Source organism: Mya arenaria, chromosome 10, assembly GCF_026914265.1.
Source record: "Mya arenaria isolate MELC-2E11 chromosome 10, ASM2691426v1".
NCBI lineage: Eukaryota > Metazoa > Mollusca > Bivalvia > Myida > Myidae > Mya > Mya arenaria.
In genome coordinates this window covers 22,750,288-22,769,564 of record NC_069131.1, presented here as the reverse complement: position 1 = coordinate 22,769,564, position 19,277 = coordinate 22,750,288, and the positions used below count along the sequence as shown (strand labels likewise).

General features: G+C 31.1%; 1 protein-coding gene across 1 annotated transcript; it reads left to right on the top strand.

Annotated features, from left to right (window-relative positions):
* Positions 1 to 2,930: 2,930 nt before the first annotated feature.
* Positions 2,931 to 14,083, top strand: LOC128204466 (P2Y purinoceptor 1-like). Its single transcript, XM_052905880.1, has 2 exons — positions 2,931 to 2,966; positions 12,917 to 14,083. Exons 1-2 carry the CDS (start codon positions 2,931 to 2,933, stop codon positions 14,081 to 14,083), a joined length of 1,203 nt encoding a protein of 400 aa, XP_052761840.1.
* The last annotated feature ends 5,194 nt before the right edge of the window (positions 14,084 to 19,277 follow it).

Below are 19,277 nucleotides of genomic sequence, written 5' to 3'. Positions count from 1 at the left end.
GTGTTCTACACAATCAAAGGTATCAGCAAACCACTTTTCGTTATTCAAAGCTTATCGTTTCTATTATTTTTGATAGTTATGGTTTGAATTATTTATTCAAATCTATAATTCGATGGTTATTAAATTTTGAAATGTTTACAAAAGTTAAGAATTAAATTTTAACACGTTTCCCCTAAAACTAATTCTTAATAGAATTACAGCTCTGCTGAGAAAATGTATTTTGTCCTCATTATAAAACCTTAACTCATGATTCATATGGTGCTGATAAAACAGTAAACGTGACAATGGCGTAATGTCTCACTGAAATGTACATTAGGACGCAGCGAGAGGAGATTATTAACAACATCTGTATCAACTGCGAATCATTCTATCACAGAAGATTGCACTGCTTAAGCAATTTTTGTTTCTCCTGCAGCTCAGACAATTGTTCATTTTTGTTTGTTTGAATAATGCTTATTTTGAATTGAGTTTATGTCCTTGAAGTAAGAGCTACTCAAACGCTAAATGATATATATATATATATATACACTGTGTAGTTAGTTGAGTTTTGTGCTTTTGTTCGATGTTTCTTGTTTGTGATTATTATTTTTTTGTGTTCTATGTCTTTGACGTTTACCCTGTGCCATTACACGGGGTTAATGTGAAAACGTTTGGCTACTGAGCTTGTTTTGTAGTTTTTTAACATATATATTGATTGCTAGCAGGCTGACAAAGTATTCTATTTAATTAGAAAAAAATAGCACCCATATATACGATACGCAAGGTATGAACCAGTTTTGTTTACCCGTCTACCAATCATAATATTGTTGGATCTGCATTCTGGGGTAAGGAATATTTGTCATCTATTTCATTATTAATGTCTGCCTTACGTTGTTATGCAACAATTGAAATCAATTAGGATTTCACTCGTCTGTTCATAGTTACTTTTCACATAACCATTCATAACTGTGTAAAATTGTTGCATATTTTATTCTACACTTAACGCTATGTAGAGTTATGTATTTAGGTCCGAGAATTGAATTATTACGATGAGTTGTACGCTTTTAGTGTTAAATCATTCACACAAATATGATGCCAGACACTCATAGATCATACGTTCTGACATCATCGTTGTCTGTTAGCTCTACTGTGTCCTATTAGTAGCAGATCTCACAATTATCTTTCGAGTTCTTTCCCTTGACAAATTTTCCTGATTTCTGATAACCCCTATCTTACCTGAGCATATTTCATCCATTCCAATCTTTTTCGAATGTGGTCAAGTGGTATATAAGCATCACGTCAATAAGTTTATATTCAATTTTTACCAAACTTTTAAATCGTAGGTTTCAGATTATATAAACTAAGATGACGTTCTAATGTTTCTTAGTGCTGAAATAGTGAAATAAAGGCACATCTTATTTATGTTTTCCCCTTTGTACTTGTTATTAATCTCGAGAATGCAAAGGTGTTAGTTCAAGTGAAATGTAATGCATTGACAAAATAAATAACATAATCTCACATCTGACCCAATCGAAATTAAATACTGTCTTACTGTCTTCCAATCCAAAAGGACGACGTTCTAAGCCGGCGTCACATTACATTCGCCGAATGATAGTTTTTTATTCTATTTATTTAAGTTAATCGTTGACATATTTTTATTAACTCTGTAAGTTTTTAAAGAACCCTGCTATAAGATTCTTCATAATTATTTTGCTCTTAGGTGTTTGTTGATACCAATTCCTGTTCAGTTTACTTTGAGACATCATTTTCCAACCCCTCTGATCCGCCTGAATTTCAATTTAAATACCTTTACAATAAATAAAAGTTATTATGAAGATTCCTATTACTCTACAAGTTATTAGGTTCCTGCTCAGGTGTGAGATCTTAAAATGTTACAATAAAGTAATAACTGAAACAATTGTGCATGGCTGATTTAATTTCTTTTCTCTCAATCTAAATAGTTTCAGATTTCCTTGCCTTTTGATTAAACTTTTATAACTTCTGTTAAGTCCTTACGTTACGTTAAACTTCACTAATGATCAGGACATTATGTTATTAAGCTAAGGACTGGAAGTGAACATGATTCCTAATGATTACTAAAAGGAGTGTTAAATGATAAATTCACATAAATATTCCTTTGCGTGTATGTTTTCTGTTAAAATCTTCAGGTTTGTTCCTAGATAGAGTTCGTTCCCATCGACTTAGTTTCATAGTGTTGCCTTACCAATACGACAGATACCGTTCAATCCATTCACATTAAAAACTAAATTACCAGTGACTAAGGGTATACTTGGAGCGAGACGCTTAAACCTAGCTTTTATAATTACCTCTGCCCCATGTAGGAGCGTAACGCACAATCCCTTGCTGTGAAGATAGTCTTTGTCTCCGAATCACACCGTTTAGGTAATTGCAAAATTAAAGTTTTACTGAAGAATGGGGATCGTGACCTTCACCGACTGACCCTAAAACACCGCCAAGTACAAAATGATTGGACATTATTATATTGTGTTGTATATGTTAAGTTAGTAATATACGTTCACTATTTGAACCTCCCAAAGAAACACAAGATTTATCAAATGAAAAGTATGTAAAAAATGACGGAAGGTATAATAGTCTAGAATAGATTAGATAAACAGATCGTCTGAAACAGCTCCTTTGTGTACTACAATTTCCATAGCTAACTGATAATCTCTGTTCTATAAGTATTGGTCTTCGTACAGGAAGCCACTATGAAATGAATATCATTATCTTGGGTTCTCTAATACTCTGCTGTGGCACACAAACAGCCATCGACACTGAAATTCAGAGGGAATCGAAGGCGGTTTTAAGTTCCGCGCTCCTTGATGTGCCTTGCAAATAAAATACCTAATATGAGGAGTGATCAACTTTGAAATAAACATATATTAACACTAAGTACGTGAAAATCGTATGATACGTGAAAATTCGGAAGCATGGATTTATTTGAGAACACAACTCTTGGGTACCTGGTGAGTAACAGTTTTTTAAATAATAATAATAATAATAATAATAATAATAATAATAATAATAATAATAATAATAATAATAATTATTATTATTATTAATAATAATAATAATAATAATAATAATAATAATAATAATAATAATAATAATAATAATAATAATTCTTATTATTATTATTATTATTATTAATAATAATAATAATAATAATAATAATAATAATAATTATTACTCTTCGCTCGCTCCTCTTTTTTGCTAAATGCAAAACAAATATTTTTATTATTATTTCGCTCGCTCGCCCAATTATTTTTTGGAAAAAATCCAATGAATAATCAATCAATTTGGTGTTGCCTTATTATTATTATTATTATTATTATTATTATTATTATTATTAATAATAATAATAATTATTATTATTATTATTATTATTATTATTATTATTATTATTAATAATAATAATTATTATTATTATTAATAATAATAATAATAATAATAATAATAATAATAATAATAATTATTATTATTATTAATAATAATAATAATAATAATAATAATAATAATAATAATAAGGCAACACCAAATTGATTGATTATTCATTGGATTTTTTCCAAAAAATAATTGGGCGAGCGAGCGAAATAATAATAAAAATATTTGTTTTGCATTTAGCAAAAAAGAGGAGCGAGCGAAGAGCGAACAAATATATATAGTTATTTAAGTCACTTTTGCTCACATTTTATTCACTTACTAACTAAACAATGATATTTTAAACAGTACAAGGAAAACATCCAGTGAAAAAATGATAACACTAAAAGATAATTCTATACAAATATTAGTTTTGAGATCAAACAAATGCTATTTGAGATCAAGCAAATGTAATTTTTTAAACTTTTTCATAAATGAGAGAACTCAAAACCACAGTTATAAATCCAGTTTTTCAAACCTTTTTGAAAAGTTTTTTTTTTCAAAATATCCTATGCATGGCTAAGTTAAAGACTGGATACAAGCGCCAATGGTCACAGCCAACTGCCTGCCCAATGGCATATCCAAATCTATAAGCTAGGTTTTCCACTTTTCCCTAGGAAAACTTGGTTAAAAATGATTCTCTATTAAAATACATTGTCATATATCATGCCATGAAAATGGCTAGACAAGGTGACTTGAACTCACAAAATGAATATAGGCAATTGCAGTCAAATATAAACTACAGCTATCACTCTTTCTTTGACTACACGATTGGCCTTGGTAGCCATCTAAGTTCTGGAATAGAATTTACAAAAAACCTACACCGTATTGTAAACCATTTCAGCTGAAAAAAAGTCACAGAAAATTCCAGCCAGCACCAGTTTGATTTTAGGCTTTCTCAGAATTGAACGTCTATCTTTTTTAAATATACAGATTTTCCTTAATTGTTTTAGATATCTTGTTCAAATTTAGACAAGTAATAAAAGACATAAACAATATATACAAAAGACACTTTTACTTCTTTTGTACTGCAAATACTGATTGTGTCAATTTTCATATACTGGGTATAGCAAAAAATATTTCAAGAAAATACAAGAATAAGCAATATTAATTCATAGACAAAAACCAATTAGCATAAATATTTAACACTTGAATGTTTTCCATAAATATAGTTTAAATATACCCATGAACATCTAAAAAATCTAGAAACATTTATTCGCAACACAAAGTGTGATTAATACCTTTTTCCAAACACACAGTCTGGCACCATTTTTTATCCTTTTTGACTAATATTTACAAAATATACACAATCCGGCTTGTTTGATGTTTTTGTGGGAATGGTAAAACTCATGGGATTGCATGAAGCACATATGAATGTCAGTCAGGTTAATTTTTAGCGTCATCCTACTGTCCACGAACATTGACTCATCGGCGACCAAGGCCTTCACCACAAGCGCCCTTGTTGCCTCATCGGGACAGGAATTTCATGATCCGCTGCGTCGGAGGAATCTGAAATTTTAATAAGCAAAATTATACATAAATGTTCATTGTAGTATAATGTAGTATGCATTACTGAAACAGTTTGATGATAGCACAAGAAAGGTGGTGCTCGTTTCTTGGCCAAACTTTATTTTTTTATTACTGTACATGCATTGCATATGAATTAAATAAACACTATACTCTGATATGTAGCAAAATAAAGACAAATATGCATAAATCATTAAATGTATAATTATTTTTGAAGGAAACAAATAATACAAAAAATACATCATATTTGCTATATTAACAGCAAAACAACAAAGCAGTTAAAATACACACTGAAGTTTTTACCTGGACAGGTGCAGTAGGTATAGATGAACGATTGGAAACTGTCTTTTCACTGTATCGGTCATCCGAATTCCCGTCAAACATGTCCGAACCAAATTCAAACTTTGGATAATCACTGTCATTCACGATATAATTAAGCACTTCTTGTCCAGTATATATACGTTTACTTTTAGCGTGAGCCAAATTAAAACGAACACATTTGTCCAAAATTGAATCAAACTTTAAATGGTGGTAGAATTGTCATTTGTTGACGTTATTTTCAAGAATCAGAAAATGAAATGTTTTCAATGTTGCCAATTTACCCTCGATCATCTAGACGCTTGTCTATATCGTTCATTGACTCTAATGAGAGCGGCTGCATGATTGAGCCGGTGCTTTGATAATTGTTACGATCGAAAAACGCGGTTATAAGGGAAAAGGCTACATTCTACTAAACATATTAGCGCTCGTAAAAAAAATAACTTTTTTTTTTTTAGATGGTGCGGGCACAAGTGATAAAAAAATAAAAATATATTTTTTGCTTTTCTGAAGAAATAGATGCGGGAAATCCGATGAACAAGTTATTAATTTGGTATGGCCTAAAATAATAATAATATTTTTTTATAATAATAATAATAATAATAATAATAATAATTATAATACTAATAATAATAATAACAATTATAATACTAATACTAATAAAAGTAATAATAATAATAAAATTTATAATAATAATAATAATAAATAAATAAATAAATGAATGAATGAATGAATGAATGAATGAATGAATGAATGAATGAATGAATGAATGAATGAATGAATGAATGAATGAATGAATGAATGAATGAATGAATGAATAAATAAATAAATAAATAAATAAATAAATAATTAAATAAATAAACAATAATAATAATAATAATAATAATAATAATAATAAAATAATAATAATAACAAAAATACTACTACTACTACTACTACTACTACTACTACTACTACTACTACTACTACTACTACTACTACTACTACTACTACTACTACTACTACTACTACTACTACTACTAATAATAATAATAATAATAATAATAATAATAATAAAAATAAATTAAAAGAACATGGCATGCACAAATATAGAACAAAATCTCAATTCGTCGAATAATTTTTGTCAAGTATCGACATCTTTACACAATGTTTATGTAAATACATGTCTTTTATAACTGTGCAGTAAAAACGACGTCAGTGTGACATACGTAGATACGTAGTGTCAGGTCATTTTGCCAATTTTCGTAAGAAAGCAAGAAATATTATGGTTATGTCATTGTAACCATACATCCATCAAAGACAAGCGTTATCCAAACAGAGCTATTCAACGAAACGCTTATTTTTAGAACCATTTTGACTTACACCAGGCGTTTTACAAACTAATAAAACAAGGGTATATGTTAAAACTTGTGATTCCATTTCAATATTGTATGCCTTAAAGGGTTTAAACATCCGAATGAGAACATGTACCATAATAATAAATGATCAAAAATAAGGTATAGCTAATTGATTTTGCATTTGGATGTTTTGTCATTGTTTTAACAGTAATCGAACTTAAATTTACATAACTTGCTTTGTTAAAAAATCCAAACAGCATGCATAAAATGTTAATTTGGTATGAATTTTACATGTTTGCTCTCAAAAATAATCATGTAATATCATTGAAATGTTACCATTATAAAATGGGGTCACGAAGCACGCAAATCTAACACACGAGCGTTTTCACGTATCAGAAACGTAAATGTCAAGCGCAATGTATAAACAACAGAATTAAATGTTGAATTTCTTCTCAATGAAATTAATTTCCTCGGCAACAAAAACAACAACAACTGCAAAGTCTTAACTATTGGTCAAAATTGAATCAAGGACATCTCCCAATCTAAATTAGATGCCTTGCATACGACCATGTTAATAATGAAATATTTTTAACATATTAAATACTTATTCATTCATGATATAATATACGATTATAAAGTATTTCACTGCTTATTTGAGTAAGTAAAACTATGCGGCGAGAAACATCAATTACAAGCTATGATTTTGTTTTAATCCATTTCATTGTAGCATGTTTATAACAATATTACAATGTTGGATATAAATGTTGAATACAATGTGTTTAAACTAACTTACCAAATGAACAAGAGTAGCCAAAAACAATTGCTTTCACCTTATGATTGAAATATAAAATCAGGTACAAGATCTGAAGAAGATGTAAAGTGTATGAAGTCGTATAAGGTTTAAGACCAACCTGAAACTGTCGTTAAGAATGGATTATTATAATACTATTTTTACAGGAAAATGCGAGGTTTTCCCCCTTTATCTATTTAGAATGTTGGAAGTCACCGATAATAAATGATTTCTGATTTGTTTTACTGCGAAAATTAACAAACGTTTTTATGAACATAAAATTATTTTGGCTTCTTCAGCTTATATACGAAACCTTGAAAAGAATAGTAAATTATACGACTGGAGTCTTCTTTATATGGATTATATCTACAACTTCCAAGATACAAACTAATAACTTCAAAGCAGGTTTATGAAACATTCTAAACATACAATTCAGCGTGCGACGCTCTTGTTCGTTTTTCATCCTACATATTCCGGAAAGGTCGACGCCACTAAGCGAAGAAACAATCCTTATCAAACTATGTACGAACGGAGACATCGAAGAAAATAATAGTAAGAACATGTTGCAAATAACATTCTCAAGGGTTTTGAAAACTAAATTTCAACTGATCGGAAACACAAAACAGGATTGAAAATTAATTACTACATATTCATTTCACATGAGAATTACAAAGTGTTATTTCCCGTTATAACTTATCCTGTCAAAGAGCAACGTGTACGAACATGTATTTAAACTTGACAAAACAAAATCGAAAATCATGTTGAGCCCACATTATGAATTAAAGTTATGATATTTATTTTATTTGGCATAACATTTGCCCTTAAAATCCCGTGTTTTATTTGATATACTGTAAGTTGTTTTCTGAATGTAAACACCTAGTAAGGATATGTTCATTATCAATATTTGCCAGAGCATTAAAACAAGTCCATGTATTTATTTTAAATATGTAAAATGCACATTTTTATTTCAACGTAGTTTTATTAGGTTTTATTTGCATCAAGGTTAGACACAGTTTTCTTTCGATCGGGAAAGGGGCCTACTCATTATTTCATTCCTGAAACACTGCATAACGGTTACAAAAAAGAAAAGGAAAAAAAAATATTATGCTGCAAAACAAATCAAGCGTGGCCGCTTCTCAAAATATGATATCTAAGTCGTAAATGTTATGCTGCATTTGAGTGCTTGGCAATACTCGTAAAGAAACGGGCAGAATCTTCACACTATAGGTTGATGCAAAAATATATTGTTTGAAATTTTAATACATTGTCATGTTTTACTCATTTACTTTAAATTATCAAAACCAAAAACACATATGATTATTGTACAGATCAACAAAAATAAGCCTTATTTTTTTTTGTATATTAAAAGCTACTTTGCCACAAAATCCCCAGTAAAAAAGCGCCAAAATATACCCTATATAGTATTTATCTGTTCATATTTATCTTTCAATAAAGCTGTATTGTGAACCTTTGATATATCTTCATCAAATACATTTATCATGAGCTGTGCAATGAATTTGAATTTCTCATTATGAATTTAAGTAAATGTTTCACTGTATACTACGGAGTATATAAAAACACACACAAAAAACTACGTTTTTGTAGTATAAATGAAACTACGCGAAGACTTTTAGTAGCTAAGAATTTATTTTAACTTGGTCAAATGGCACAAGAACAAACAGTCAAACAAATAGTGGATTGTCCGAGTCACAATTAAACAATAATACGACTACAAGTTAAACAGTCTATATACTGTATGTTTATGGCTACATACGTAAGGTGATGGCTAGCGTGTGTGACATAAATATAATATAATGACAGTGCCCCAATTTCATTTGTCAATATTTTCCTAATACATCGTTTGCCCAATGATTGCCCTTTATCTCCTTTCGCAGTTGTGTGGTGAGTATGTTTTAGGTATGGACTAATGGCCGGGTTCTAACCTTTCCTTTCGAATTGATAGGATTACAAAGGAATATATTCATAGTAATTTTATCAATATAGCTAGTGTAATAATAGATTTGATAAGAAAAAACCGGCCGTACCTTTTTCTAAATTCTAGCAGCAATGGGTATTAAAACGATTCGGTTATTGGTTTGACAAAGTTTCGTTTCAGTGTAAGATCGTAATATATGTAAATGAGAGAGCACCTAAATCTATATTTCACGAGTGGCGTAACCATGAATCTGTGAAACATGTGGACAATTTTTGGTGGTTTAAAAAGTGAAATTCTAAAATCTTATTCTTAAACGAACAATTTCTATAACATGCCTTAAAATGATATTAAAGACAGTTCATTGTTGTTGTTTTCAGAAAAATCTCCAAAATATATTCGAACGTTACGTTATTTAAAAATTAAAATGACGTCATCGAGTTTGTGCACCAGCCTTCTCCGCGCTGACATTTGATTATGTTTAAACTTTCGACAACTGAGTTTGTTTCTGTAGTGTTTCATTGAAATATTGGAATGGATTGTAGGCTAAAAATAAAAGTGAAAAATATCAAAATGTTAGTTCAAACATCAATTTTATTTACATGATAAATCTCTATAAACAACCGAAAAGCATCGAATAAAATTACATATTACATTTCTTACTTAGTTTTAACCTGTCGGATGAATAAATCAACGCAACAACACCTTTCATCGTCATTTAATACACAATTGTATTCTACTCGTCCAGGAAACACGTCAGCAAAGGCTTCTGAATTGACACATTTCCTGCACTCGGGACAGTTTCAATTTCTAATCCATTATCGTTTTGGTCCACGGCCAGCATAAATAATACAATAACAACAATCATATTTGATGAACTGTTCTGAGGTTGATCAGTTTCGTAGTGTTTGCAATTCCCCGATTAAATAACCGGGACATAACTCTTAATAGTTCCAGGATGGAAAAGACAGGGTTTCAAAGATCACTAGCGTCATTCATGTTTGTGCTGCAAGAGGTATTAATTCAAACATGTCAGCGATAATTAACATACTTTCATCCTCGTTGCCATGATGCCGTAATTGAGACACCATGGATATTATTTTTTTACAGACGAGAACAAGTTGTTATTGTACTATTTTGGAAAGCATATTTTTTCCTTCATTTATTCTCATATCGAAAAAGAAATCAATAGGCAAATCTCCTACCGTGCAATAATAAGTTAGTAAACAAACTACCCTCTTGATTTAAATAATACAACTCGCGTTTCGTGCCTGTTAATTACTTTAATAATTTGGGTAGCGGTTGCGGTATTTATAACTCATTTTATAATGGAGAAAAACGAAAAAATATAACACTTATCATTTGCCTGATTTGGACTCGTAAATCCACCATATTGATTGATAAAATTAAAAACATTAGAACGATTAAAACATTACTAGTTACATAGGATTTTGCTTTCTGATGTTCAATTACTAAATTATCAAACATTTAATCGATAGTCAACATACTCGGACATTTGTAACCTTGAATTTAAGCAGTAGGTTTTCGCAAAGAGTACTCTAATAGCATTTTGCTAATAATACAAACTACTTAACTTGTTGCTTCAGGCGGCAAAAAAACATTCCGAAGAGAAAAACACACGGGTACAATTCAATAACCACCTTAATGTTTCAATAACATGACTTTTGTCAGCGCCATAGCTCAATTGGGCGAAATACTTCAACTGTTTGTAGGTGATTAATAACAGAAAAACAAGATTAGCTATTGACATATTCGCCCCCAATAGTGCTATGTTTCTGACACTTTCTGTTACTATAAACGACTTCTCATGATCTTTCTAAATCAAAATATACTTATTTTTATGTTCCGAAAAAAAAAATACTTGATATGTTAACAAAACCTTAACTCACAATTCGAAAGACGAGAGGCCTGAACAAAATAGTGTTGTTTGAACTTCAATGCAATTGCAATCACCTTGGAAGCTTAGTTCGGTGATTCCGTATTCAAATCTCTAAAATAAGAACGTCTGCTATGAGCAATCGACTGTCTTTCATTAGAAATTTTACGTCTGCCATGAGCCTTTTACCGTCTACAATGGGCAATTTACGGTCGCCAAAACAAGTATTGCAAGTCTTCGAGATCATTAGGCGGAGGTTGAATGGGTAATGTATTGGGTAATCCAAGCATATGTTATTCTTTATTAACAAAATATCATTTTACTAAAAATATCAACTGATTGTTTCATTGACAACCGCCACCAGCTTGTGTGAGTGGTCAACTGGTATAAATAAATGAAGGATCCGCCTATCATTAAGCGTTTTGGTTTAAACCTGACTTGTGTCACATTCTTCTGGCCCTTTAAAGGTCAACAACAACCTAATATATACCTAATAATTGGTTAACTTTTTGATTTTGTCAAAGTTAACCAAAATGTTTATAAATTGATTAATATCTATCCAAAAAGTTATATTAACAAATATACTCCTTTAAACATATAAATTAGACTCAATATACTTTGTGGATAACTTATCCAAATTTTATACATCTGGCTGCTGGTTACTACCAGGTATCGGACTTATTATTTTACTATTTCTAAACTTCATAATCAGACGGACATAATTATACAATTTACAAAGAGCGAAAGAAATTAATCTATGGATATATTAAGTTTGATAATCAAATTATTGTTATTATACTCATAGATATTTAACCGATCTATGTACACATATAATGTGAATTTCGAATCAATAAAAACTTGACAGAAGTAACTAATTTCACCCTTTATACTGCAATCACTCGCCTTTTCCCGACTGCTGTATAAGGCTAACCACTCCGATCGGTTTAAACCTGTCGTGTGACTACGGAAATAACTGATAGAACTCGGTCGCTTCCGGATGGTATCAATTAAATTAAAGTTGCGCTAATAAAGAAACACGTGATTCTTTAAGCGGACTAGACAAAACGAAACAACCACTTAAAACAGTAAAAACCCAAATTGAAAATCTCAATAATGCTCTGATTGTATTCCCATGAGCAATTTATCATTTTTTAATTATCTTGGAATTGCTTCAAAATTTCCATAAGGGATTAAACTAGAAACCATGAAGATTAAAAACAAAATTTGGTACCAAATAAATGCGAAAAAGAGAATCACTGTTTAACAAGCCTATGCAATTCGAATATCTGTTTTCGATCATGAATTAAATAAATCAATTTTAGCTGCAACTCTAAATAATGTTTAAGTGTTGTTTTTTGTTTACTTTTCAATGCTGTTTAAGACACCTTATCTGTTATGCATTGAATTGATTATTCATTTTGTTTGTTTAAGAATGAACCTTCAATGAACAAACCTTTTGTTGTCATGTTTAGTTCCTGCTTTTGTCATTCAATTGCAATTTTTTAAGTATTTACGTTTCAGGTTTGAAAATATAATTTTTTCCTAAAATCTCGTCTTCATTAATAGGTGTGTCAACGTTTTAATTTATCCCAAACATTAGCTTAAAATGTATTATTTGAATAAAACATGTTCTGGTGAAGACGAGTCAATGTCATATCTATGTTATTAAATGATTATGCTTTTTTGACTTTCAGATGCCGAATGCTAGTGACAGCCAGTGGCATTGTGGATTGCTAGATGATGGGATGCCTTCGTCCAACAATTCAACGAACGCGTGTCTCGAAGCCGCTTTTCCAAATTTAATAGTCGGAGGAAGATCTCGTTCCAAGTTGGAACCAAGTACACTAATGAAAGCCGGTTTTGATATATTTACGTATGTAACCCCATTTGTGTTAGTGCTAGGGCTGGTCGGCAATGGACTTTCTATAGTTGTGTTTAGAACGCCAACAATGAAAAAGATGTCCGCAAGTGTTTATCTAGCAGCCTTGGCAATGGCGGATATATGTACTTTACTGGTATATGTACTTGCTGAATGGCTTAGAAGAGGTCTACCATATCTATCCCCGGGGATATCTGTGAGACTGTTAAACATTGATGGCATTTGTCAAGTGTTGCTTTACTTGTCGTATGTCGCTAGGTTCATGTCATCTTGGATTATTGTGGCATTTACCGCAGAGCGCTTTAGTGGCGTGTGTTTTCCGTTACACACAATGCATCGAAAGTCAAGGAGGATTTTATTTTGCCTTCTCGTGACAGGAGCCATATTCGTCATTTACAAACCGTTTCTCAGTGGAGAATATAAAATTGGCAAACGAACGTCATGCACCTCCATTCCCAAACACATATTTTTATCCTTTGTTTTGGATACAATATTTGTTACAGTTATATTTTTCCTACCTCTTGCTATTATCACAACACTAAATGTACTTATTGTACGAACTCTGTACTTACGAAACCGACACACCAATGACCTATTTGCAGAGAACACGAAAATCCGTCTAGAGTTTACTATAATTCTGTTTGCCATTACATTTTTCTACGTTACCTTTCATATGCCTTATTTCGTGCTGTGGTGTAGATTACAAGTACTCAACGGGCCACATCTACCATCCGTCTCTCGTGACAAACATTTCTGGGACTATTGGATAGGTCTCCTTAACATAGCAAGGACAGTTTTCTATCTCAACTACTGCTCTAACTTTTTCCTGTACTGTATCACAGGAACCTATTTCCGAAACGAACTAAGAAGGTTGTTTAGTCTTCGCAGGCAAACACATCGTGTATTTAAGTCTCATATTCGATCAAGCCAATTTGGATCTGTGTACCAGAGTTCAAATACACATGTTACTTCATCTGCCTGAAAACAAATTGTGATAGACTATCGTAAATATAAACTATTGGTTTCCTAATATTAGAGTTAAATTACAAACAATTATCAGACGTTGTAACTGTTAAGTTAGACACAAGATAGAGGTTTTTAAACTATTTTATAGAATATACAGAAAGCCATGGCCTAATTGTACAAATAAATATACAGTGTTTTGACGACGTACAGAACAAAGAGCTGGCGTACCTCGGAAGATGTAGCCCGCACTATTTCAGTAGATCGTCAAAATTGGAAACTTATTTAGCGTTTTGATGCATTCGCCAGAACTGATCTCTAAAGGTAATGAAAATATCCTTTGAAAAATCATTGGCTTACACAAATAATGGTCTTCAACATATAACAAAATCTCATTTTTACCTGTTTGAACATTTAATTCGTTCTTAGTTTCAAAATTGACTTCAGCATGAACACAGCTGGGCCACATTTCGAACTACATGATGTTGAAAATGACTTTATGTTTTCGTATAAATTTGCACTCTTTGCTGAAAAGTTACTTACTGTCACCTTACATTCGTTTAGGCCTATAGTAAAAAGAGAACAACATCTTTGCTCTAGTGTACAGTCGCAATATATTTCATCTCGTGAGACCCAAAGGTAAATATATTACTCGTGGCTACTTCACTCTAGTAATACAGCTGTTCACCGTGCTCACTCACTAATTCAACAAATGTCCGCTTCATCATACATACTACTATACTATATGTATATATCAAGAGTTTGAAAGATCATGCGAAAATATCATTATTCTATCGAAATATGCATAACGTTATCAATTGGTGTTTTAAGAAGAATGAGAAGCAATCTACGTAGTATACCATATACGTGTTATTTCATCAATAACAGGAAAAAACAGTTTTTTATAACCACGATAAATCTATATCAGAAAAAGTGTGGGGTTTTTTTTCAGACGAAAAGCTTTCATCTTTTCTCATTTTGGTAAAGTGTTATTGTATTTCGTATTTCAATAATAGGACCAAGTGGAGTAATGTCAAACGTACATCTTTTAAGTGCATTTGGGCTATATATAAATCTTATCAGATCGTTAATGTCTATACCGGTATAATAAAATGCTTAACTATTTGTTAATGTGTATCTGTTTTGTATTATGTTTCGAAAGAAGAGGAATATTGACATACACATTGTGTAATTATCCGATTTCGGAATCCAAGATTTCTACTTCATGATTAAATGCGTTTAGCGTTTGAAACCTCGGTGCTTCTCTGGATTCGAACATGAAAATCGAAAAACATGTAAACAGTGTATGCATTTGCACAGTTACGGAAAATCGGCCACATTAGACAATACCTGTCAACGAGTGCAACCAGATCTCTTGTTAACTCTCTTGTCACATGACGTTTGGATTATTGCAATGATCTTGTATATGGAATACCAAAATTTTCAATCAACAGACTTCAGTACGTGCAAAATACGGCATCTCGAATCATTTCCAGAACATCTAGATATGACCACATTACTCTCGTGTTACGTGGACTCCATTGGCTTCCAGTGCAGTGCAGGATATAGAACAAGATTCTTACACATACTTATAAAGCACTTAATGACCGAGCACCAAAATATGTAGAAAACATGATTGAAATATACGCGCCATCCAGGAACTTAATATCCCAAAACAACTCTTTAGCACTTGTGGTGCCAAAAAGTCGAACAGTAAGATACGGCGACAGGAGATTTCAGTCAGCAGCTGCAAGGTTGTGGAACGCTCTTCCCTCTTGTATAAAGGCCAGTTTCAAAAAGGCACTCAAAACTCACTGATTATATCTACAATATCAAATTGATATTAAAAAGACAATATACAATTTAAAACTTTATCATATATCTAGTTTTTATATTTAAACCACATTGACCTTTATAACTGTTGAAATCATTCTATTATTGTTTAAAGTGTCTTATCTGTTAAATTTACAATTTGGTTTTGGGAATTTATTTTAAGCATTATATTTCAAATAAGGTTATTTTGTTTTCATTGTATGTGGTATGAAGTTTGTAAAGCGCGTTTGAACGTGTATTTTGTACATGAAATGAGCGCTATAAAAATCTGGTATATAATATAATAATAAAATGAATGCCTGAAAAAAGAACGAGTATAAAGTTTATGACACTATAAAGTATAGATCCATGAAATATTATTGGTCGGTCGGATAACCTGCACAAGGTTTGACTTGAAATTAAACAACATGATAGTTGAAAGAATTTTTAAAGTGATACGGAACGGTTCGCATGTATTGAATGTATGTGTTTCTTAAATTTTACTTTCCAACCAAATCTTTATAAAGCATATTTACTTACATAAGCATTACAATTATGTCTTTATTGTCAAATCTTCTTTGGCATCTACCTATTGTTATCTCGGTGTTTAATTACCACGACTTTGCCATAGGAATAGAAAATCTAAAAGTACGTTTAACTCGTTTTGTTCATGATTAAAACCACTTTACGACCTCGAATAATATTTTATGATCTTTCAAAATCAAAGAATAGGATATTTCAACATTTAATAACAACATACCAAACTGAAAACTAATCACGTACTGGTACAACGTATACAAGTGGTGTTTGATTTGATTTAAATGACATCCCGATGACCAGGAGGCTTGGTAATGTTTCTTGTTATTCAAAAGCAACGAAGGTCTTTGTTCTAATGCAAGACAGTGTGCATATAGAATAAAAAAGCAAATATTCAACAATCTGAAAGATCATTTCAATCTGTGAAACGGACAGATGCATAGGTTAATTGAATAATTAATAAAACTGTATTTTGCAATCACCTAATTGTCGCGAAACATATCATGTACGAACATTCATTAATTATGTGTAAGATACGTTACGACATTTTCACCATTATTTAAATAACATGAATCGTCTGATATGGTAACACTTTAGCCAAGTTATCAAAATATGTCCAGAATATAAAAGCAAGTTCCTCGTGTTAATTATTAACGTTATAAATAACGCATCAAGTTCACAAACCATATTTATTTCAATAGCTCGCTTGCATTCACGTTCGATGTCATTGTTTTATTTCTACAGAGCAGCGTTTCCGAATGCATTTGTTTATAAAAACTTTGACTTTGTAAGGTCCTTGCCGCTATAAATATTTAAAACTGCAAAGAAACAATACTTCATATAAATTACGTGTAACATTCTATTATAAGATTGCTCGGGACCTATCCATTTGTTTACATTTTCCCCCAACTGTTTTTAGACATAGAAGATCGTTAGAGAGATCATTTAGTATATAATATATACCTTGTTTTATCTTACACGGTATTCAAGTTCACACAGAAAAACGATATGTTCGATGATTTCTGGGTAAAACTGCCTTTTACCCCAATCGATAATTGAAGAAGTAAAATCTATATCGCTCATTGTAAACGATTTGGTACAATAACATACAAAACATACTTAAAATATGAACATTGCCTGTTGTCTGTAGTTCAGATTCAATTCTATCACACACACTTTGTTGAAGTCGTTCGCCTTAGCTTAAAACTATTCTCCATGGAATATTATTTCGTTTTGTTAAAGCGTAAAATGCTTACCATTGTCGAGGTTGTACAATATTGATTGCTACTGCGCAAATGGATTAAGCGACGAAGTCGAGTTAACATAAAATGAAGATAATCTACTAAAAAGAGATCCGAGTCGCATTTGTTTCTTTTTTATAAATTTAAATCAGTTTATAGTTTTAAAATCTTGTAATCTCCTTATCCTCCTACGCTTAAGAATATACTGCTTTAGCAAACGATGATCATTTATTGTTTTCAAGTTTTTTTTTAATCCTTAATGTATTTTATTATATGGGAAATCACAATTTAAACATATTAAATATCAAAAACAAAGAGAACCAGGATAACACTACTAGAAAGTGCGAATTTGGTAACGGATTAATGTTAATTTAATCAGGAGAAATACACTCAAATTATCACACCTGTAAGTTTATAATAAAGACATTGTTCGGTGTTTGAGATATAGCAGAACGAATGCGATCATCTCTACTATAAATTTAAGCTGTTTAAATGAAACTGTTGTACTGCACAGGAAAGCAAGAAGCAAAAGACCAACATATGTTAACGTGACCACGATTTTAACAAACGAATGACATTAAACAATAAAACAAACATTTAATTAAGATTATTTTATATCATTTGCTACAGGTATATTTTATAATTGAAACCTTAAAAAGCAAAATGTATGTCATTGAATCAACTATAACAGGTAGTTTTGCAAATACATTTAACAAATCTACAAATGCTTGACCGCATTATGATCAAGCTCATTAGAACTCAAAAGATGTAGGCGTGGTATATCAAAAAGGCATATATTACGACATAACACTTGCTTTTAATTAAATATCAACACATTTCGCCTCGTTATTAATAGTGCATTCAGTCAAAGCGCTATTTATATGTTCAAAAAGAAATACCAGATCACAATGTGCAGAACTAAACGGAATATAATGTTCATGACGTCTCAAAATGCCTTGAACTACTTGCTTATGAGATACACTCTATCGTAAAAATGAAATTGTCATTTTTTTCAACCAAAGGACTTATTTTCCCTGAAGATGTCACACTTCAACATTTAATTTGTATTAGCTAATACAGGTCGTAGGTTTGTTAGAGCATTAATACTAATTTATTTAGTCTTGTATAAAATCTCTTTAACAATAAAACATTCCCATTTGAATTTCCTTCAGTGTTATGATGTATAGCATCAATGCGTTACTGTTATCAACTGTTTAAGAGAATCAGAAGTAATTAGATGAATTTATGGTACTATGCATGAAAAGCATTTTCTCTTGCTAGGGTAAGCTATCACGATGATTTATTTATAACACTTCTCAGAGATAAGTTAATATGTGATAAGTACTGTTTTTATTTATTTGAACAAACAGAATCTGCAACTATCAGATATTAAATAATCTGATGTTTCACGTCTGCCACTATAGAATATGACAGTCCCTTTGAAATATCACATCAATTATAAATGACATCAGTCAAACTTTTCCTGAAAATATATATACTATTTATAATACAATGAGTTTGTCTTGGCATGTTTAAGGTCAGCGACCAAAAGTTGCCAAAGGCGCCATGACACTCACGATTTAAATGCTGTGTTTTCAAGTTTTAAATAAGTAAGGCCATAGA

Excerpts from the sequence above, each read along its gene's own strand:
- LOC128204466 (XM_052905880.1), top strand. The coding sequence starts at position 2,931 with ATGGATTTATTTGAGAACACAACTCTTGGGTACCTG. Across the intron at positions 2,967-12,916 it reads ACACAACTCTTGGGTACCTG|ATGCCGAATGCTAGTGACAG; the intron begins GTGAGTAACAGT and ends TTTGACTTTCAG.